The sequence below is a fragment of the Alligator sinensis genome, unplaced genomic scaffold (genome assembly GCF_000455745.1).
Source record: "Alligator sinensis unplaced genomic scaffold, ASM45574v1 scaffold54_1, whole genome shotgun sequence".
Lineage (NCBI taxonomy): Eukaryota > Metazoa > Chordata > Crocodylia > Alligatoridae > Alligator > Alligator sinensis.
Window position 1 is genome coordinate 508047 of NW_005841962.1, and position 22817 is coordinate 530863.

The 22817-nt window shown below is 41.6% G+C and overlaps 1 protein-coding gene across 1 annotated transcript in view; it reads right to left on the reverse strand.

The window, feature by feature from the left end:
• MRPL3 (mitochondrial ribosomal protein L3) overlaps positions 1-22817 on the reverse strand; it is a 47998-nt gene that overhangs the window by 24911 nt on the left and 270 nt on the right. The window contains exons 2-7 of the mRNA XM_025200271.1: positions 20528-20652; positions 19799-19977; positions 18441-18532; positions 17492-17590; positions 11135-11234; positions 9243-9303 (exon numbers count right to left, since the gene is read on the reverse strand). Coding sequence (XP_025056056.1) covers positions 9243-9303; positions 11135-11234; positions 17492-17590; positions 18441-18532; positions 19799-19977; positions 20528-20652 — 656 coding nt within the window. The remainder of the gene's footprint in view (positions 1-9242; positions 9304-11134; positions 11235-17491; positions 17591-18440; positions 18533-19798; positions 19978-20527; positions 20653-22817) is intronic.

Genomic DNA, 22817 nt, shown 5'->3' on the forward strand with positions numbered 1-22817 from the left:
TTTGACACCCCTGTCTTAGATGATAAACTCTTTGGAAAAGAGATCTTTCTTTTAATCTGTGTTACAGACAGTACCAGTGTGAAAGAAGTTGCTGCAAGCCATTTATTTAATAAATTGTATCACTTGTATTCCATCAAATGAATTGACTACACCACAATGCTTTTTTTCCCTCAATGCATCTTAGCTCCACTAAAGAACTTACCCACATAATTCCTAAAGTAGCCCTACAGAGCAGTAGAAGCAGTGGCATTTGAAGCAAGGACTAACATGGAGGTTAAATAAAATGAAAATAATGGTCAAGTGGAATTAAAAATAGAGTTTAATTAGATACAATTGTCCTGGTCACCTGAAGGAAAGCAGCTGTTCAAGTCAACTATGTAATTTTGTGTAACACCTCATTTTTTTTTATTTTGATTTAAGTAAAATGTCAGTATGTAATGAATTGATTTTTCTTTAGAAAGCCACTTGAATAAAGCATCCTAATTAAACTAACATTTAGCTTGTAGCAAACACTTATAGCTTAGCTTATAAACACTTAGCTTATAGATCTAGCAGATCTATAAGGTAATGTTACTCATTGTGGTATTTTTTGGGAGGGATGTGGGGAGATTTAGATGCTGTAAATGAGCAGAAACATTTTTTAAAAGTACAGTGCATCTTAAGGCTTCAGTTACTAAGTTAAAAAAACTTGAAAGATGGTAGTAAAATACACTATTGAGTCTGAATTTAATTTTGCTGTTCAGTATTAACCCCCCCCCCCCCCCCCCCCCCATTCTTGCCCCCCCTTTTTTTCTTTCCTTTTTAAAAAAAAAAAAAAAAGCTAAGATCCTTGGTCTTTCAGTTGTCAGGCCTTTCCAAATGCTTATTACAACACAGTGCAAAGTTGTAGAGAAGTTGAGCACAGCACAGGATGTGTCCAAGGGGCACTAAGAGAACCCTTCCTGGATCACACCATTTGCTTCAAAGCATGCCAGGGTTAAACAAAACCCATGTATCAGGCCAGAGGCATCCCACAGTTTACAGCTAACTCCAAAACGAACTGGAGCAAAATCTTTACACATTTCTTGCTTCAAAAGATGCTGAAAACTTAAACCACAAGCTTCAAATTGTATTTCCATGCTCAGAAATAAGCATGCATTCCCTCTCTGCAATGCTCTTTTATAAGAAGACTACTAAATTCTGGTTCTTGGTTCTACTGAAAGACATTAAAAAGCAGCTTTTAAATACTAATAAAAAACATTTGTATTAAACTCTACACAAATATGAGCATATTTCAAAATGCAAGTGACTACCAATTGAAAATAATCACCAATTTATGACCAATTTGTCGTATTAAACAAGAAACTATACTTACAGAACACTTTAAAAAATAAAATACAGATGCATTCAATGTGTGCAGGTTATTTTCAAAGGCAAAAACAAAAGACTAAAATATTAGAAATACTGACAAAAAAAATCAGAAAGGAATCCATAGAATTAATGTTTAGGGTCTATATTGATATTCTAGCTCCCATTTAAGTTGCTTTGTTGTTCCCCTGATTGATATGTATCCTGTTTCTCTCACTGTATGCTACCTTGAACATGGTTGGGAAGAGCAGCATATAAACTGTACAAGTGTCAAGGGAAATGCGGGGAAGAACGAAAGTAAATTTGCTTTCCTTTAAAAAAGGTTCTACCTAAATCTTGCCATCTCATCACACATTCCAAATGAACTTGAAATTAGGTATCCCAAGGAAAACATCTTCCCCTTTGCTGATGCTTCCAGCAGCACCTCCACTAAGTTCTGAATGTTACAAATGAGCCTCACTTTATGACGCATATCTCTGCAAAACATTGCAAAGTGCCAAGCTAGCTTTTAAATTACATGTCTTCTTCACTAAGAAAGCAAGATCACCTCCCTATACACAAGTAGTTCTAATAACAATTCTAATAACCAAGGAAATTCTCTCTAAGAATGAAATTAAGACTTCAGCGGCTTTTAAAAACAAAATAACTTCAGCAAGCATCCATTTAAAATACATTTTTAAAAAGCATTTTTGCTGGAACAACTTACTGGAGAAAAGTAGTTAATATTGAGAAACTATTGGCTTTTTATTCCATAACAGTTTTAGGTAGGCATAAATCAACTGATGAGGGAAAAAAAATTAAGGGCAACCAATTTTCATCGTTTGTAATTCACAAACCCAAGATTTTAGTAGACAATACCCAAGATTTTTTAAACTCCCCTTTGGTTCTTTCTCAAGCATGGTAAAGGAGGAACCACCTCTGGGTGGGACTGAGAATCTAAAACTAAAACAACCAATTTTTCGGTTATGCAAAATACATACAAAAAAAAAAAACCCTACAGAAAAGTACACTTAACAAAAAACGAGGTATCCTAACAAAGAAAGAACAGAATATGGGAACTCAGAGTGACAGAAGAGTGAAGCTCTGTACAACCAGAAATGTTCCAGACAATAAAGTTCAACTGCCAAGGCCACAAGTGAGTTTCCCCACAAGCAGACTGGTAATGACATTAATTATGGTACAAGGAGAGAAGTACCCCATTCTAACTTCTTACACAAGGGGTCATCAACCAGGGGTACGTGTACCCCTGGGGGTACTTGGGAAGCCCCCCCGGTCAATAGGCCACCCTAGCTTGCTGACCGGCTCCCTGCTTCTTGACTTGTTGCCAGGGGTACACCAACCAAAAAAGGTTGAAAACCTCTGCCTTACACACGATAGAGTTCTTGAAAATCCTGGACTCAAAAAGTGTGTCACTAGTAAACAACTGCATTTTTATCAAGGCCTTCTGGCTATCATGCCAGCTAGGGCCAACTGCTAATACTGCAGGTGTTTTTCACCAAAGTTTGTACCAAGAAACTCAAAAGGTTTCTGGGATATTTTTATGCCATCATATAATGCCCCACCATCATAGGCACCTACAAATGGCAGGGAAAGGTGTTATTCCCCATTAAAACCTCACAGTGAAACCAAGCACTGTAAAGGTGTTATTATCCATTAAAACCTCACAGTGAAACCAAGCACTGTTGCCGGAAATTGAATGGAATAAACTAAGAGACGTAAAGGGCACAAAGGGGAAATTGAATGTGCTTGAAAATAATTTAATATACGCTCAAGGATTATGAGGAGATCTAATGATAAATATAGAGTTACAGAAAATAGGACAATACAGATGAAGAAAAATAATAAACGCAGGTAGGAAGGAGGAACAGAAAAAGGTATAAAACATCAGATACAGAGGAGGACTAGAAAGATTATAAAACTGCATTGAGAGTAAAACGTGATAAGAACACCAAAAGCAAAGAACTAGAGTTAAGAAGCTAACAGTAATTTTTTAAGAGATGTGTATATTAGGATTATATGAAACAGATTACCAAAAGCAGCAGGAGGAGCAATTGAGGTTAGATAATTTTACAAAAAGCAATGGATGCTGTTGGAGAGAAGAGATACACCATGGATTACAACTATTACCTCTAAACAAGGATGGTATCTGTCAAACCGACTGAACCAGACCATGAAAATAGCTCTAAATTTTAGTCTTCTAATATTTCTACTGTTGAAATGTTAAAATACTACCACATTACCTACTTTATAAGACAAATTATTAATTAGAACTTTAGGAAACCTACCAAGATGTAGAAAAAAAGGCATGGTTTTTAGCCAAAGGAACCTTAAACCCTGCATATTTAAGATGGTTTCTCAGAAGTTAAAGAGCTATTTTTAATCTACTAAAAAAAAAGCAGAACCCTCAGACTTTGGTAGAAATTTTCTAAGACAATTTTCACCCACGTTCAATTAGCGTACTAATGATACAGTGCTCCGTTTTGCAAACAAGCTACTACACAGTAATAGGGCTAGACTTTCAAGAAATTCAGAAGAGAGCTCAATGTTATGCTGGGTCCAAATTAACACAACAAAAGCAAGGATATACTTTCCTTTTGATATAAAAACAACATGGATTCCAACTGATACCTTACCTCTCTGGAGCAAAAGTTTACAGTTTGATAGTTTCATAGTTTGTAGGGTCGGAAGGGACCTTGACAGATCATCAAGTCTGACCCCCTGCCATGGCAGGAAAGAGCACTGGGGTCAAACGACCCCAGCAAGGTGTTCTTCTAGCCACCTCTTAAAGACCCCCAGGGTAGGAGCCAGCACCACTTCTCTTGGAAGTTGGTTCCAGATCCTAGCTGCCCTGACAGTGAAGTAGCGCCTCCTGATATCTAGTCTAAATCTACCGTCTGCCAGCTTGTGATCATGATTTCTAGTCACTCCTGGTAGTGATCGGGGGAACAGGGACTCCCCCAATGCCTGCTGGTCCCCTCTCACTAGTTTGTAACAGGCCACTAGATCTCCCCCTCAGCCTTCTCTTGTGGAGGCTGAACAGGTTCAGGTCCCTTAGCCTCTCCTCGTAGGGCCTGCCCTGCTGACCCCTGATCATGTGAGTGGCCATGGCCTGACCAGTGCCGCATAGAGGGGGAGGATCACCTCCTTGGACCTGCTTGAGATGCATCTGTGGATGCATGACAAGGTGCAGTTGGCCTTCCTGACCGCGTCCCCACACTGTCAGCCCACGTTCATTTTGGCATCAATAATGACTCCAAGATCCTTTTCTGCCTCTACACTGACGAAAAGGGAGTTCCCCAGCCTGTAGGTATGCTGCTGGTTCTTCCTACCCAGGTGCAGTACCTTACACTTGTCAGTGTTGAAACCCATCCTGTTCTCATCCGCCCACCCCTGTAACCTGTCTAGGTCCAATTGCAGCCTATTCCTCCCTTCTAGCATGCCCACATCCCCCCACATCTTAGTGTCATCAGCAAATTTGAATAGGGTGCTTTCTACCCCCTTGTTCATGTCACCGATGAAGATGTTGAACATGCGCCAGGATAATTCTCTCAAAAAGCTTACCCAGGATCGAGGTAAGACGAACAGGTCTATAGTTTCCCAGTTCCTCCTTCCTCCCTTTTTTGAAAATGGAAACCACATTGGCCCTTTTCCAGTCCTCTGGCACCACACCAGAGCACCACAAGTGCTCGTAAAGCCATGCCAGGGGTCCTGCAATGACCTCTGCTAATTCCCTCAGCTCTCTGGGGTGAAGGTCATCAGGACCAGCTGATTTAAATACATCCAGCCCCTCCAGAAGTTCCCTGACTAGAGCCTCACTGACCCTAGGCCTGGTGTGCCTCCCCCAGGACCTGAGGGGTTCCCAGCGGACGGGCTGATCTGGTCCCTGTTGAGGAAAATGGAGGCAAAGAAATCATTAAATAGGTTAGCCTTGTTGTCTGATGTGACAATCAGATTTCCTAGCATGTCTTGCAAAAGCCCCACATTACTGGGTACCTTCTTTTTGCCCCCTTATGTATTTAAAAAAGGACCTCTTGTTGTCCTTGATCTGGGTCGCTAGTCCCACTTCCATCTCCGCCTTTGCCTTCCTGACCGCCCCTCTGCAGCCCTGAGCAAACAAGGTATAGTCTTCAATGGTGATGCCCCTCCCTTCCATTGTGTGTCCCAATCAGAAGGCAATTCTTCCTGAAGACTGCCACATTCAAACAAACAAAACCCTGAATGAACCTGTGTATCATGTGCACTCATTTAAGTGACATATTTGGAAGTCAAGAATTTTAAGAATTATTTACAGAGATCTGTTATTAATGTTTCTGGTTTCATAGCTTCATAGCTGGTAGGGTCAGAAGGGACCTAAGCAGATCATCTAGTCCAACCCCCTGCCATGGGCAGGAAAGGATGCTGGGGTCAAATGACCCCAGCTAGGTGTCTGTCTAGCCTACTCTAGAAGACCCTGAGGGTAGGGGCAAGTACGACTTCCCTTGGAAGTTGGTTCCAGATCCTAGCTGCCCTGACAGTGAAGTAGCACCTCCTGATATCTAGCCTGAATCTACTCTCAGTCATGCAATGCACTCAAGTCATGTAATGCACTCAAGGAGAGATCAACTGTAGCTAGTATCTAACCTGAGTTAGATACTTTGGGTTTCAGACTTTACTTCTTTTCATGGCACTCATCTTCATTATATGCATGGAAAAGAAAGAAAATAACAGATCTTCTATCTTTATGTGAGAGTTTCTTGGATCAAGACATCAAAGCACTCTAGTCACCTCTTAATGCTTTATCAGTTTCATCTGATCTTATAAAGCTAAAATTTTACTCTAGGTGTTCAGCACCCCTGGATTGCAAAATAGCATTCCATTAAAAAAAAAAAAATGTAATTCATGGCTCCCCTGTTCATTGCCTACTCAGGACACAACTTGTGGAGTGGAGGTCAAAACCCTGGCAGCGAGTTGGAGAACCAAGATCAGGAGCTGTGGGAAGAGAAGCAGGGCTCTGGGAGATGTACAAAGATGAGGATGTGTATTCCTCCTTGATGTACAGCGCCACTCCCCAACCTTTCCTCCCTGTCCTGTCCCTTCTATATAGCCTATAGCCCTTGATATTCACTGCCCAGTCGTGTGTTGGGTCCCACCATGTTTCTGTGAGCCCCACTATGTCTGGCTTGGTGTCAGCTAGCAGGAGGGCAAGTTCTTAGGGTTGGCTGTTATCCCAATCGCTCTTAACTCCTTCAGAACGGCTGTGTTACTGCTTTCAGATGTTGAGACCACGTCTTTGTAAAAATTATTATGTTGTCTATATAAGCCGCAGCATAGGCTATGTGAGGTACCAAAACAGTACCCATTAATTGCTGGAGTGTGGCTGCTACTCCATGAAGTCCAAAGGGCATCCACAGGAATTCGTAAAAGCCCCACAGTGTCCTGAATGGTCTCTTAGCACAATCCCTTGGGGGCACTGGGATCTGCCAATACTTTTGATAAGTCAAGAGTCGTAATGAATTTCACTTCCCCAATCTGTTCTATTAGCTCTGTGATGTGGGGCATAGGGAAGGTGTCAAATGTGACTATACCATTCAGTTTTTGAAAGTTTATATGTTCTAAGGGATGTATTTGGTAGCTATGTTGGTCTGAGACAAAAAGAAATGCAAAAATCTAGAACTCTTGGGTCAGAGATTATACATTTTATTAGACCAGCTAAGAAATTGCAAAAAAAAAAATTGTAATAATAATAATTTTTTTGACAAGCTTTTGGGCACTCACGCCCTTCATCTGGCTCAGGGAAAATTAAAGATGATGTCCATCTTCAGCTTCCTCTGTACAAAAATGAAGTTTATTTCCTACCTATGAGGACTTTTTACCATCTTTAAATTTTCCTTGAGCCGGATGAAGGGCCGGTGAGCCCGAAAGCTTGCAGAAAAAGATAATTTTTTTGTGATTTCTTAGCTGGTCTAATAAAATGTATAATCTCTGACCCAAGGGTTCTAGATTTTTGCATTTCTTAGATGCTTTGAGTTAATTCAGGAGAGAATTATTATAAATATCTATTATTTATTGCCCAAGATGCAAGATATTCTAGAGGTTACATGTACAAAATTAAGACTTTTCACACACGTATACACAATGGCTTTCCTTAAAGCCCGCATTTATCCCTGGATTCAAACAGCCATGCATTTGCCATCACTAGACTGGGCACCTGATAATTTCATGGCTATCCAGTGTTGTTTTTTTTTTTTTTAATGTATACAAAGAAAGGGTCATCCCACACAGAGCAAACTATTTTACTACAGGTATCCCAGAATAATTCCCTGAGTGGGCTCTTTGGACACTCTCTGCTTGGAATAAACAGGGAGTTATTCTGATACATACTGCAAGAGAAGATTTTTTTCTGCTGTAGCTGTCCTGCTCAATTGTTCCCTGTTGTCAAGTCTTAACTAATAATACTTAGTACTTCCTTGTCTAGACCACTGTCCATGTATTTGCTTATTACACCCCACCGCACTCCTAGGAAGACAATTAAGTATTATGTTCCTTTCATAAAAAGGGAGATGGGAATAGAATCAGGTTCTGCTTCATACCACAGTGAGACAAAAATGTACTTAAGAGTAATAAGGGGATCGGGGAATTCGGTGGAAATTATACATGTTATGGATGGGGGGGTGGAGGGAAGGAAAGGCACGAATGATTCACATGGCAGGATGCAAGCTATTTTCTGACACCCTCTACCCATTAATCACTGATCTGAAAGAAAGCCACTTCTCCCACCCAGAGAAAGACGTACTGATAGTTTTTTGGCAAAGGAGAGGAGCTAAAATGTGGAAAACCATAACAAAAACATAATGGAGGCACCTGACAAACCCAAGCCATTTCTCATGCCTTAAGTTACGCAAAAGGCTGCTGCTAGAGTCATCTTTCTGCCTTGTCTTTCCATCCCATTAACCCTTTCAAACAGTTTTTGCATTGAAAGCCCGTCTCCGTTCATCTTCCATCTTCCACAAAAAGAGATGGTAATTTGCTGCCTTTCTTTTGCTAACGTTGGGAGCCCCAATTGCCTGGCTTGCTTCTTAAGCACTTCTTGTGGTTTCTCATAGACCAATCACACATATAGGAAAACTCCTAATTACAAAGAGTCTGCCTTATACTTTTAAATCCCACCTCCAAAAAATGTTATTTCAGTAGTGATGCTTACAAATTATGTAGCCTTTGTGTTGTAGCTTGGATTTTCTAACCAATTTCTCTTTGCAAGAACTGTTTCCCTTTTCCCAACTTGAAAAAAGCCCAAGACTATAAAGTATTTTTCCCTATAATGTATTTAATTCAAAGATTTTTCTTTACATTGCATTCCTCCTTTGACGATAGCAGCTTTTAACTGTACAACAAAATCTTTTGGCCTTGGTTTGTGTGTCAATACACATTCAGCATGGAAAAACCCACATGGGAGTATAGCAAGCATTACAAAATACTGCTAACAACTATAATTCAGCATGACTCATATCTGTATGTACATCTTAAACCTGACCATCAAATGTCTTTAACGGTAATAATGAGACATGCTCATGAGAGTGACTTATTTTAACATATGATTGTGCCCACAAATCCAGGCAGTGCATCTTTCTTTGAAACTGGAATTCAAACAACTTGCCTCTAGTACCTCCATATATTCAAAGAGCTACTTATGTCATGTGCCAACACCTGATATACTTTCCATATCAAATGTAAAGAGAATGAAGTAGACATTCCAGAAAAAATATATTTTCCTAACAACAGATTTGTCTGTTAAGTGCCTAATTTACACTGTGTTTGAAAAAAAGAGAAGATCTAGCATACATGATAGAATGTACCTGATAGAAAGCATAGAATGAAAAAAGAAAAATATATAAAATTATTAAAAATTAGGAACGTACGTTTTTGCAGTGACATCCACAAACTGTCCTGGTCGGAAGTGAGCAGCATACAAAGGAGTACCTTGAAGAGAAGATGAAACATCTGCCTAAGTCCCAAAAGCAATACATAATTATGCAGACATTATTGTACAGCATGGAATTAAAAAAAAAAAAATTAAAATAAAAGTCTGACTTAAATGTATTACTACTATGTTCTTTTCCCTCCATTTACAGTCTTAAACTGCTGAAATGGATGCCTTCTACTTGTTTCTTACATTTGTTTTTCATTTATTAGTACAATAACTTTTTTCCTACTACAAATTATCTCACTTAAAATGATGAAAGAGGCTAATCGAGGGTCACAAGTTTATTTTCTATAAGGCTATAGCAAACCCAAAATACAAAAATGAGAAACCATTACCATCCAAGACATGTGGACACTTTTGAAAATCCTACTCATACCAAATTTGGTCTGGATATTCACAGAAAATTTTCACCGTTATCACACCCCAGCATTTTTGTCTAGAAAGTATATATTGTGTGCCACTAAGTTTTGTTAATAAAGTACAATTTTTAATGTTAGTGCTACAGGCACTTAGTACACAATTAATTTTTCCAGTAAGTTACTTGACTCACATGAATAGACTACCTGAAGGATCAAAGTCTTAACTTGCAATATTTTATTTCCTTACAGCAGCTTAAAAAACCCCCCTCAAACAAGTTAGTCTATCAAAAGTGGAATTGAAAACTGAATTACCAAATTGACAATCTATTTTACTACAATGCTGCACCAACAAACAAACAAAAATGAATTTGTTTTATAAAGCCTTAATCAGCTTTATATCATTAGGAAAAATTATTTTAATCACTCTGCCCTGTCAGTTCCACTCTAAATCCTGTTTTGAGACTTGTGAGTGACAGCATGCTGTGAACTTCAATCACTCCCTAAGCGAAGAACTACCTAATGTATTGTGTAAAGTAGCTGAAAGGGATGAGTCCAAAAGAAGCCAATCAGGCAGAAGGAAGCAACTGGGACAAAGGAAGGGAAGATGTAAGAGAAATTTATCTGTACATACATACACACACGCACACTACTCATTTAGGACTAATTCTGTTCACTTCAATGTTAAATTATTAGGCCAGACTCCTATTCCATACTGAATATTAATACTGAATGGCTGCAAAAGTGTCTAGGATGCACCCAGAGACCTTCTTTTGTGCAGCTTTTGGACATTAAAAGTTAGAGTTGCTGTAGTTTATATTCTTTTAATAATTAATGAATAAAAGTACGTGAAGCAAAACTAGTGATGGAGAAATACATAATGAAAGCAACCCAAAACCACACACAATTATCCTGAAAAATGCAAGAATATTTTTTATGAATCTTCTGCTTAAGACAGCAAATCTCAATGGAAATCAAGGCAGTGTATTAAAGAATCATTTCTGTCACTGCCTGAAATAACAGCATCTTAAGAGGTCAGTCAAGAAGGGGAAAGCAGTGAAGACTAAATCCTACTAAATTGTACTCTTTCTCCATCACTGAAGAAATATGGCCACAATGCTAACATTTCCTCATAAGATTTCCAAATGCCAAAAGGAAAAATATATTCACATCTGTTTCCTATACTACAGGGCGAAATCTTTCTTAAATTGATTTGCATTTTAGCAAGCTTGCATCTTTCTCAAGGGACAGAATGATTTTCTACAAAAAGGATAGCTAAAGGTCCGTGGCTCCTATGCAGCCCCAACTTCTCTTTTTTCAAACACCTTGTTTGACCTCAGCACCATACTAGAAAAAAGTAAATCTAATTCAACAGTTTTCATATCTAAAAGAATAATCTTGGTTTAGCCTTGCATCAAGGGAGCATATTAAACAATCATACATGTAACATTGTCTAGCTCAGAAAGATTACCTGGTTTAATTATAGCATTAGCTGACACTTTAAAAGTTGAAATTTTCTGCTTTGGTGGTACTCCAGCTTCTTCGTAAACCTTGTGCCTAGACTCTGATCTCTGGAAGAAAGAGCACCCATTAAAAAGTGATCTTGAAAAAAAATAAAGGATCAGATTTTCATACAAATGTTACACTCCTGACTATTTAATTTCCCTTCCCTCCTCTCTCTCAAAACACTCTGGTCTTTAACTTCCAAATAAGCATTTTAGTTTTATAGGAAATTAAGTTAATTTTCTGAATGCAGGGTCTTCTCCCTCATTTTACCACACATTTCGACTGTCATTAGGGAATCTGAAAAGACTCCAAAGCCAGTACAGGAGGGTCTGTCATTACTTTTTTCATGTAAGCAAGCTTTCCCTCTTATTTTAATGCATTTAAATTCACTGTAATGCAACATGTCTTTTTTTATTCAAATACTGCTTCATTTGCATGAATTGTCCACTTATAAAATTCCATTTATAAAATAATACAACATGCACAGTTTCACAGACCATGCCCTTACTCCAAAGATTTTACAATCGAATGCCTTCATCATGCAGAGACTCCTGCAAAGGCTCAACTCTATGGATTTTGAACAAGTGAATGGGTTTCAAACAGGGATGAGGACTGACCCCCATGGAGCTGCCTGCACACACAAACCCTGAACATGAAAAAACTTGAAGATATTTTTTTAATTTCGTACTTTTAATTGAAATGCACCAAATGTATTTCAATGCAAAAAAAAAAAATGATGTAATTAAAAAGAGCTGTAATTTTAAACCAATTCCAGCACAGACAAAAAGATTAAAACATTTCAAGTTGTTTACAGCTGTTCTTTGAGAAATACTGAAGCACTGAGTGAGTACCAGCTAAATATGCATGAAAACTGAAGCTGGATAGAGTGGTGCAGCTGAGATACTTCTTGAACACTCCTAAAAAGCAATTTAACACAACAACATGGTCACACTTGGGAATAACACCTGAGGGGGTGGGGGGGGTCACTTTTTATAAAAGGTTTCTACAATTATCCTTTGCCCATGAAAACCCTTCTGTACATTTTCCAATGTACTGAAATTATCACTTTTCAAAGCTATTGAGCTTCATTTAAAATTTTTGCATATTTCTCTTCCTTTTTTTTTTATTAACTATATAGAAATACCTTTTGCAAGAGTAGCAAAACCCTCATAAAACATGTTTAAGGAATACAGTGGCTAAATGATTGACCTGAATTCATTAAGGCAAACAGAACATGCACCTCTATAAAAATATCATTCTACCAACCAAAGGAGGAATATTAACCCACAGTTCTATAGTCCACTTTTGTTTCAAAAAGCTGATTTTTTTTAACTAACACTAATGTATTACAGCATTTAAAATTTATCATGGTTATTTAACTAATCTTTTTTCTACTCATGTTTTCAAAAAGTCACAGAAGTTCTTTGTATTACTGACAAAATGAATTACAACATATGTGAACGTATTGAATACTATGTGAAGAACTTAAAACATTCCTCTCCTTTATCAGATGTATATAAACAATTCCGTTTTAAATAGGAAGTAAAATGACATTGTTTAGTTGACAAGGAATTGAACAGTTACTAGTACATTCAATAAAGATTTCTGAGATGATCTATCATACCATAAAAATATATTCTGGAATTAAAGGATATGAAAATCCCTCCCCTGCCAAAAAACCTGACTATAGCAATCCAATGTCTTACTCAAGAAAAGGAAACCACTTTATTCAAGTGACGTGATGGAAAAGAGCATAGATCATTATTTCTACATGAGGAATTAATGGAAGATAAAAGGTAACATTAGTATGATAACACAATGCAGGATGGTTTTCCACAGTTCAACATTCTTCAGACACGTTTATTTGGATCTTTCACATAAGAAAACATGAAAGTGATAAATTTTAGAAATCAAAAGCATCACACTTTTTATGTAAGCTAGGAAAACTATCCCTTTCCAGAGAGCTTAAGCTAAAAACTATACAGCAATAAGACTCTGACAAATTATTCCTTAAAATTATACAGTTAAAATTCATTCCAAATTCAAACTTGGACATTAAGGCCAGGTATAGACATTACACTTTTACTGGTATAAGTGATCGGAAACCACTCTATACCCATAACAGAAGTTTAGCACACAAATCCGGTCTATATTATGGCTATGCGAAATTTAGTGTTTCACTTCAAAGCTGTTTCGATGTGTTTCGAGCTCGAAACAGCGAAATTGAAACTAAACAAAAAGCTTCAACACAACTGCAAAATGAAATGAGGGTACTCGAAACATTTCAAAAGTTCCAAACCTTTCAAGATTCGAAGTAGCCCAGTGGCAGGAGACAAGGGAGAGCCAAGGCTGAGCTCCAAGCAACTCTGCAGCCCCATGGAGCTCAGCCCAGTAGCAGGACGGAGAGCACAGCCCTGGCTCTGCCTGTCTCTCGCCACTGGGCTGCGCTCCAACTGGCTCCGCAGCCCTATGGAGCGCAGCCCAGCAGCAGGAGGCGGGGAGAGCCAGAATTGTGCTCCAATCGGCTCCACCAGCCCCATGGAGTTCAGCCCAGTGGTGGGAAGCGGGCAGAACCAGGGCTACGTTCCATCTCCTGCTGCCGGGCTGAGTTCCACAGGGCTGCGGAGCTGCTCAGAGTGCAGCGCCGGCTCTCCCCTTCCTCCCGCCACCGGGCTGGATGACAGGAGGCAGCTGCTGATGCCTGGGGCCAGGAGCAGCATCAGTCTTCCCCGGCGCTGAGTGCAGGCTGCTCCCAGCACCGGTCCCTGGCAACAGCTTCCTGTCGTCTGGCGCAGATCTAGGGGCCCACACCACCGGGAAGAATCTGGCATAGCCCTGCAGCCCTCCCAGGGGTGCGAGCCCCTGGATCTGTGCTGGATGACAGGAGGCTGCCACTGCCGGCAAGTTTTTCTTTTTGAAGTTTGAGGTGCAGTTTCCGAGAAACCTCTGCACCTATCTCCTTGAAACTTGGCAGGCTTCATGCCCTCAGAAGGGGCTACCATCCCTGTAGTTTTCATCCAAATCAGGCAAGAAATGACAAAATTTTAGGCATTTTCATGATTCCCCATTATAGCTTATGGGCAAAACACTGAAACACGTAGAAACAGTGAAACAGTTTTGACGAAATGAAACAGGACAGTGCTTTGAAACGAAATAAAACACTGTCCCTTCAAAATGGTGAAACAAACAGCAAAACGAAACGATGGTGTTTCGCACAGCCCTAGTCTACATGCGTAACAGAACAGAAATTCACACACACAAAACTGGTTTTAAAATGGCAGAATCCGGTCTAAGATTTGGTCCCCCCCACTAAATGGTGAAAGTGTGCTCTGTTCACTACTGATCTTAACTATGCTGCATTATAAAAAACTGTGCAACTTAGATGGATTCTGCCTTGGGCTTTTTGAATGTCTGCTTTGGCTTTTTGAATAGCGAGGGGTTGCATACCCCAGACATACCTTAGTCATAGTTTTTTTCCCCCTTTCTCGGCAGAATTGCCTTTAGGAGGCGCGTCTAGTGTCTCACCTATGCATCTCGAGATGGCGCTACCACAATGGCGGCATAGCTCCACTTGATTCCGCCTGTAAATTTTGTGAGGTGTTCGCATATATACATATCTTGCAAGCGTTCATGTATATATGCGAATGACACGCATCTCGAGGGGCATTTTCCAGTCCGGATCCTAATAAAAAAATTGTGTAAACGCAAGATGTGCATAAGTCGGAATCGCGTAACTCGGGGGTCTACTGTATATAGCTAATTTTCTTTCTTAAATAACCCAATTAGTGAGAATTGTTGGGGGGGGGGGGCGGAGAGAGTGCCTAGTGAGCAATACTGTTTATTGAAGTATAGCAATATTAAAGAAACCTTTGACTAGACACTTGTGATCATTTTGCTTTGAGAGAAACTGTCTCTCAAGAGGAGAGTAGTCCAAATTGGACACAAGGTCACAAAAATCCTGTATTTCCCCATGCACACCCTGTGTTTTGTTGCTCACGCCATCATATGCTGACATTCCCATGGAACAGTGATTCTTTGAAATGCTGCAATTTGATAATGATTTAGAGTCACATAATTTAATCCACCTAATAATGCTGGGAGCATGGTTATAATATTTCTCCACATGAAAAAGAGCCCTGGGAATAGGAATGCTCCACAAAGACAAGACAGGCACATGGATTGCAAAGGGAATATTTGTGAGATGGGCACACATTAGAGGTGCACCGATACATCGGTCCATATCGTATCAGCGCTAATAAAAGGAAAATTGACATTATTGGCAATCGGCTTTTTTTGGCTGACGTGGCCAATAATGTCGCCGATAAATGCCACGTGCATGTGCACAGCTGCAGCATGCTCACAGCCAGCCCAGCAGCTTGGAGAGCAGCGTCTGGCTGCTAAGTCTGTTGCGGGGAGTGGCGGGGGGGGAAGGAGAAGGGACAGGGGGATGGAAGGTGTGTGTGTGGGTGCAGATCAAGGCTCCCACAGTAAGAGAGGGAGTGGGGCTGGAGCAGGGACAGGTGCCACACAGCTGGGGCAGGACAGGGGTGGGGATGCAAGCAGCTAGTCTGGGGGGCATGGGGCGGTTCCCGCTGCTGCGTGCACCCCCAGGAGAGACATGGGGAGTGTGTGCCCCCTGGATCCGTGCACAAGACAGAGGCAGGCTGCCACTGTGGGCTGGGGCCGCAGGCAGCATTGGGCTCTTCCTGGCAGGAGGGGGCAGGGCAGGGACAGTGCTCAGGCCAGGCACTGGTGGTGCTGGAAGTAGGGCCTACGGGGGGAGCCCCCTGTTATCTCGCCTCCCAACAATGCCACTGCCACCTGCCCTGAAAACACCTCGGGCCCAACCCCTCTGCCAGGAAGAGCCTAGCGCTGCCCCTGGCACCGGCAGCTCACCTCCAGTCCATGCAAAGATCTAGGGGGCACAACCCCATGCCTCCCCTAGGGGTGCAAGCAGTGGCAGAAATGGACCCCCCTCACCCCCTGGACTAGCTGCTTGCGGCTCCATCCCACGCTCCACACAAGCTGGGTAGTGCCTGCCCCAGCTCCAACCCTCCCTTCTCCCTCACCGTGGGGCCCTCAATCTGCCCTCCCCACAACCCCTTCCTCCACTCACCTCTCCCCACCCCCCCCCGCACAGACTTACCAGCCGGATGCATATTGGCAATTGAATCAATATTGGCCATAATGGCTCATTAATAAGTGGCCATCGTTACTGGCCCAAAAAATCTTTATCAGTGTACCCCTAGCACACATAACTGTTAAATAAACCTAAATTCTGTAAAAATACAGGATTGCCCCTCCCACCCACCTGAACTAGAGAGACTTTTATTTGGAAATTTGAGAAGAGTCTCTGCTAGAAAAAAAGGAGTCCAAGTCCTCCAGGAAAAAGCAAACAAATCAGAATGGTAAGCTCTGACAGGGAGCCCCTTTTTGTACTTGTTTGAGTCAAACTGACATGACTGTAAAGCCAATGCAGAGAAGTGCAAAACTATGTTCTTAGAAAAGTAACGAATCAAAGAAAACATAATCCTTTGAGGAAAAGGCTGAGCATTTCCCACCTTGATCTATAATTCAATTTTTTTTCTCACTGGGATTGACTGCACTACAGGCTGTTAGAGCCTCTGAAAACAGGCTGGGAATTCCACAGCAAGTATCTGGAGCTATCGAACAAATTCAGGGTTTTTGACACCTTCATCTGAGAGCTATGTTCATAAATGTATCTTTACACTAAAAAACTTCTTTCACCAAGACAATTAATTGCACAATCTGATAAAACTGGCAAAATTAAAACCAGAGTAAAATGAAACAATATGCACAGGCAAGTATGTAATGAATCTAATCAATTATCAGAGTTAGAAGCCTATAGAAGTTAACTTGCAATTCAAAAACCCAAGTCACAGCCCCACAAACTGGAAGAGGCTAAGTGTCTCCACCTCCATCTATTTCTATTACAAAATCTCCAGTTTCTGTGGTTCCAGCCTTTAACAAAGGAGTACTGTGTAGCTTTCAAAAATACAAACTCCTGCTCGTCCCAATAGGCAAAAAAGACCTCAGTGACAGTTGGCCTGACTTCCCATATTTCAGGGAAAGCTGGAAGACAGACTCCCCTCATCCCCCTGCCCACCAGTGAAAAAAAAGAACATGCAAGGATGAAGGCAAGAAAATGGTTAGAGAATCAACAACAGTGTGTCTACAAATGCATCTTTGACTAACAATCTGTTAATGGTACTGTGCTGTGTAAAAGCATCTATCATTTGTATTCCCTATAGAAATAACTACTCCAATGAAGAAGATAAACCAAGAAGATATGTACACTTACATAAAAAGGGGATGCATTTTTCCCTCCAACTAGTAGAAGAGCAGTTTTTCCATTATTTTCCTCCATTGGTTGGTACTTTATAACATGGCAGTCTTGTACCTTAAAAAGCAAATTACAGTAAATATATGGTCTACAATCAGACAGCCGCACAAGTTTAAATTAAAATTATCAAGAGAATACTAAACACCTTAAGTGAAGGCAAAGCTCCTACTTAACTGCAATTGTGTTCACTTAAGAGAAAATAAAAAGTACAAATGAGAGAACATCTGCGTCGATAATGCAAAGGTTAACTTCTGTTAAGACAGTACTAAAATAAAATTTTCCTGACATGCCATGTCCATTTTTATAAGCCCTGTTTTCTAGTTTCATGGTTATACTAATCACCACAGCATTATCTGTAGGATATATAACATTCCTGTGAGCTGCTTCAGGAATATGAAAAATGAAGGGACATGTAGCTTTAACTACCAGTTGGGGATTCCCCGAGTATACAAAGGTGACAAATCTGGTTCTGTATCTCACCCATTCAACAGACTCCCTACCTTAGGGTGCTATTTATTAAAGGTGCTATCACAACCAATTTGCCGCATGCTAACAGTAATAAGTCAGTAGTACAGCCTCACTAGAGTTACTGCCACCAGAGCAAGTTAAATTACATGGATTAGTTGTACTTCTTACCAAAGTCAAAACAGACTCCCAGATGCCTCTGGGACAGAGGAGAGAAAAAAGGGGAGGGTGTAGCCCTTTATGCAAGTTCACCTACAGCATTTCAGTGCGAGTATCTAACCCAGAATGAAGGCAATCCAGTCCCCGATGAGCTTGCAATCTAAAATTGAAAGTTTGGGTATTACACACCCAACCTTCAACTGCAGGTTTTTTCTTGCTCAAAACTTTTGACTAAAAATCTAAATCTAGGACTAGGGCTGAAAATCCAGTACGTTTGTCCTACCTGAAGCAACGTGACAACATGTCTTTCACCGGTCTTGGTCCATAAGGGCATCATTCCCAGCTTTAATCCAATAAGACCAACCCTCTTGGAACCTTTTGATCAAAACAGAATGAATCTGTAATTCAATACTTAATCATCAAAAGACCTAATCTGCTGACTTTCAAGGCATGCTGCAAGTCCAAGCTATTTACTCATATTTTTCCTCAGAGAGAGATTGAGGAAAGAAGATAGATTGTTTTTGATTCTGCAGGCAGGCTGGGAATAGCTGAGATACTAGCAATCTGATTTCTGTATTTATTTATTTATTTTTTTACTAATTGCGTGTTTATGTAAAGCAACACATGGGGCCAGTGTCAACTTAAGAGAGAGAACATTTCTTGTTTGAATAGCACTTACTGAAAAATGTGATTAAAATATTTCTTCAGTTTTTGGCAGGTTAGATAAGCTAAAGCAAAATTAAATGTTGCAAATAACAGAAAAGATTTTATTAGACATTTTCCTCTTAAATATTTAACTTTCCTCTCAGCCACTATACGCTAAATGCATCCTTTTAAGGGTTCAGCTATTTAGGTCCATAGCCTGGAAAACAGAACCCTGGGGGGGGGGGGGGGGGGGGAATATAGAAATGCCGTATTTTCTTACTTGACCTCCCCCTGAAAACAGCTGCTGTAAATTGGGATGCATATTATAAGCAAAAAAATATGATTCCAGTAGTTTCTGCCGCTATACAATCCACAGGAAGCAGAACAAGTAGGCTCAGCTTTCAGCTGCTGCTACTCAATTACTTACTACAAAGAAGGATCTTTTTATCCTCATCCTGCCTTTCAAAAACAAGGGGTGTAAGTTTTTCCAGGGTGTGAACTATGCAAGAAAATATGGTAAATGCTTGTAAGATGTGAAAAAGATGACCTCCAATTATATATTACTTGCTTACAGCATCAGTCTCTTACTTGCCTCTCAAAATACTACACAGTGGGATGTACTTTAAACACCAGAACATTATTACCTAGTCCGCCACCTTTTCTATGCATTTATTCTAGTCCCTGACAGGCCAAGAAAGCTTCCCACTCAAAGTCCTTGTTCCACAGCAGCCAACAGTACTAGTTGTTGTGCTGAAAGTGACACCTCTTACAAACCAGCTTTGGAGGGGGAGGTGGCTGTAAAAGAAGGAAAAGTGTATTGACACTGAAAGATGATAGAGGAACTTGGAACAAAGAAATATTTTGCTTTTTGCAGGTGTAAAGAAAGTGACTAATGTAAAAAGGAGAAACTGTACACCATATAAGTCTGATATTATTTATGAATTGCAACCCTGCTATGATAACCCTGATCTGAGCTACACCTGCTTGTGTACTCACCTGGCACCCAGGGATGCAGTGGCCATGGCTCATCTTTCAGGGGACACAGTTTACTAGCTGTTTGAGCTTTGTATTCCTCTGAAGTTATCTTCTTAAGGAACTCGACGTTCTCTTCAGAAAGATGTTCTTTCCACCAGGTGGTGCTATTAATATGCCTGACCAGAGAGCACCACTGTCCCCTATCAAATAAAAAGAAGGGGTGGGTTTGGGGTTTATTAATTTAGATAAGCCTTTTACTGGTCAGAGATGGCAAATTCATTTTCTGCATCTCAAAAGTTAAAACAAAAAATCCTCTGTAATGAGATCAGTCACACTGCCCAACCCTGACCACTATTTTAATAAATCAGAGTTAAAACTGACAAATTCCAGATTATCCAAAGCCAAAACAAGTAACAGCCAAAAAACACTCGAAAGCAGCCATGAGCAAGTTCAACTAAGTAAACTAATCCAGTGATATTCCCCTGAAGCTCACCAACATCAGGCTCCTGTGGACCTCCAAGGAGAAGCAAATTCCCCATAACAAACTGAAGAAATTATTAAGATTTCCTTAAAAATCTCACGAAAAGAACTAATTGGCAATTTCTTAGCCTCTCTCAACTGGATTGATAAAAGAGACGTAAAATACTGCCTCCCAGATAACGATCTCTTACCAGCTCGAGGGGAGACTACCACCATCACCTTTTACTGTACCCAGACATAAAGATGCCACACTGAAGATCAGTCAATTACCACATGCTCAGAACTGATGCAACAAATTCAGGCATTGCCATCGTCAGCTTCCGACTAGGTGACAAATTTCCGGACAGCTTCAAGCCCAGCCTAATGCCTTTAGAAATGGGTAGAAAACTATTTTTCTGTCTAATTAAAGTTTTTGAAATTTAACCCTTGTCTATAGTAGTGTCAGACTGATATAGCTGTGATGGTTAAATGTTGACCTTAAATGCTGGAAGCTGCAAGTGGGAGAGGAACAATGAAAAACCCCCTAGTCGCACCCAGTTCACTCTCTTTCAGCATCCACTTTCTGCCACTGCGTGACACAGGAGGTTTTGGAACAGAGAGTTTAGCCACCAAACCCATACAAGGTGTGACCCTGATGCTTCAGAGTCTAAACCACATCCATGGATGGTGGTCATAGTCCTTGGCATGCTTGGTGTAGGTGATGACATCATGGATCATATTCTTCAGGAAGACCTTCAGCACCTGGTGAATCTCCTCAGAGATGAGGCCAGAGATGCGAGCCAAGTGGTGACATGATGGCTTGGTGACACCCTAGATATTGTCAGGGGGAACTTTGGGTGGTGCTTGGCACCTCCTTTCTCCAGACCCTTGCCCCCTTTGCCATGGCCACAGATAGTGGAGCATGAGCTGGCTGCAGAGTGATACTGAGCAAGATGGACCTAGGGACTGGCCCAGTAAATGGCAGTTCTTACATACAGTTCAGAAATTACACAAAAGGTGAGGATTTCATGAAGTTCAATAAAGACATGTGCAAAGTAAAGGTGCCATATCAGGTCAGCACCGAAAATCAATGTTATTGGCTAGCAGCTTTTTTTTGTAATATGCCTTCTGGCTAGAGACCCCAGACACCACACATGCATGAGGCCAGGAATGCAGCTGGACAGCATGGAGAGCAGCACCCTGCAGGTAAGTCTGTGGATGGGAAGGGGCATGGAGAGGGAAGCGATGTTGGGGGGAGCAAATTGAGGGAAGGGAATGGTGAGGGAAGGAGTGGGGCAGAGGCATCACCCGGCCATGGTGAGGGAGGGAGTGAGGCAGGGGCTGGGGGCGCTGCCCAGCCAGGGTGGTGAATGGGACCCTGGGGCCAGGACAAGGAGCAGGACAGAGCCACGAGCAACTCATCCAGGGGTGCAGGAGGGGTGTGGACAGGGATGAGGCACTGGCTCCCTGCTGCTGTGCGCCCCCAGCTGCAGCCCGTGCCCTTGTCCCACTCCCTTCCTCACTGTGGGGGCCTTGATCTGCCCCCTTCCCCCATACTCCTTCCCTTCCACAGACTTACCTACAGGGCACTGCTTTCCATGCTGCAAAGCTGCATTCCTGTAAATTGGTTATCGGATCAGTATTGGCTAATATGCCTGGTGAATAATTGGTTACTGGTATTGGCCAAGAAAATGTTTAATGGTGCAAAGTCCTGCACTTCCCATGCTCCCACTCAGGCTGGGGGCTGAGTGGCTAAGCAGCAGCTCTTTAGAAAAGGACCTGGGGGTTACAGTAGACAATAAGCTCAATATGAGCCAGCAGCATGCCCTTGTTGCCGAAAAGTCTGATGGCATACTGGGCTGCATTGGTAGGTGTATCACCAGTAGGTCAAGGGAAGTGATTATTCCCCTCTACTTGGCACTGGTGAGGCCACATCTGGAGTACTGTATCCAGTTTTGGGCCACCCACTACAGGAAGGGTGTGGACAAATTGGAGAGAGTCCAATGGAAGGGAACCAAAATGGCGAGGGGGCTGGGGACCTGATTTATGGGGAGAGAATGAGAGAATTGGGTTTATCTGCAGAAGAGAAGATTGAGAGGGGATTTCGTAGCAACCTTTAACTACCTGCAGTGGGGTTCGAAAGAGGATGGGGCTGGACTGTTCTCAGTGGTGGCAGATGACACAACAAGGAGCAACGGTCCCAAGTTGCAGCAAGGGAAGCTTAGGTTAGATATCAAGAAAAACTCTCTCGCGAGGAAGGCAGCACTGCATTGGGGCAGGCTATTCATGATGACCCCCGAGGGGGACTGGATTCAGGGCCAAAGCCCCAGGTGCCTGGCCCAACCCTAGTGCTGACCACCGCAAATCCATTACCAGCCAAGTGCATAACCCGGAGCCGTGGCAGCACCCCCACCCTAGGAGGTTTTTAAGCCCCAGGGAGGCAGCACATGGCGGGACGAGGTCGCTGGGGCCTGAGGGGCAGGACAAGGCAAGCTCTCACGGGCCCTTCCAGCCCAGCTCCTGGAGGCTGCAAGAGGACGTCACGTTTATCACACAGGCTTCAAGGGCTGGGGGGTGCACA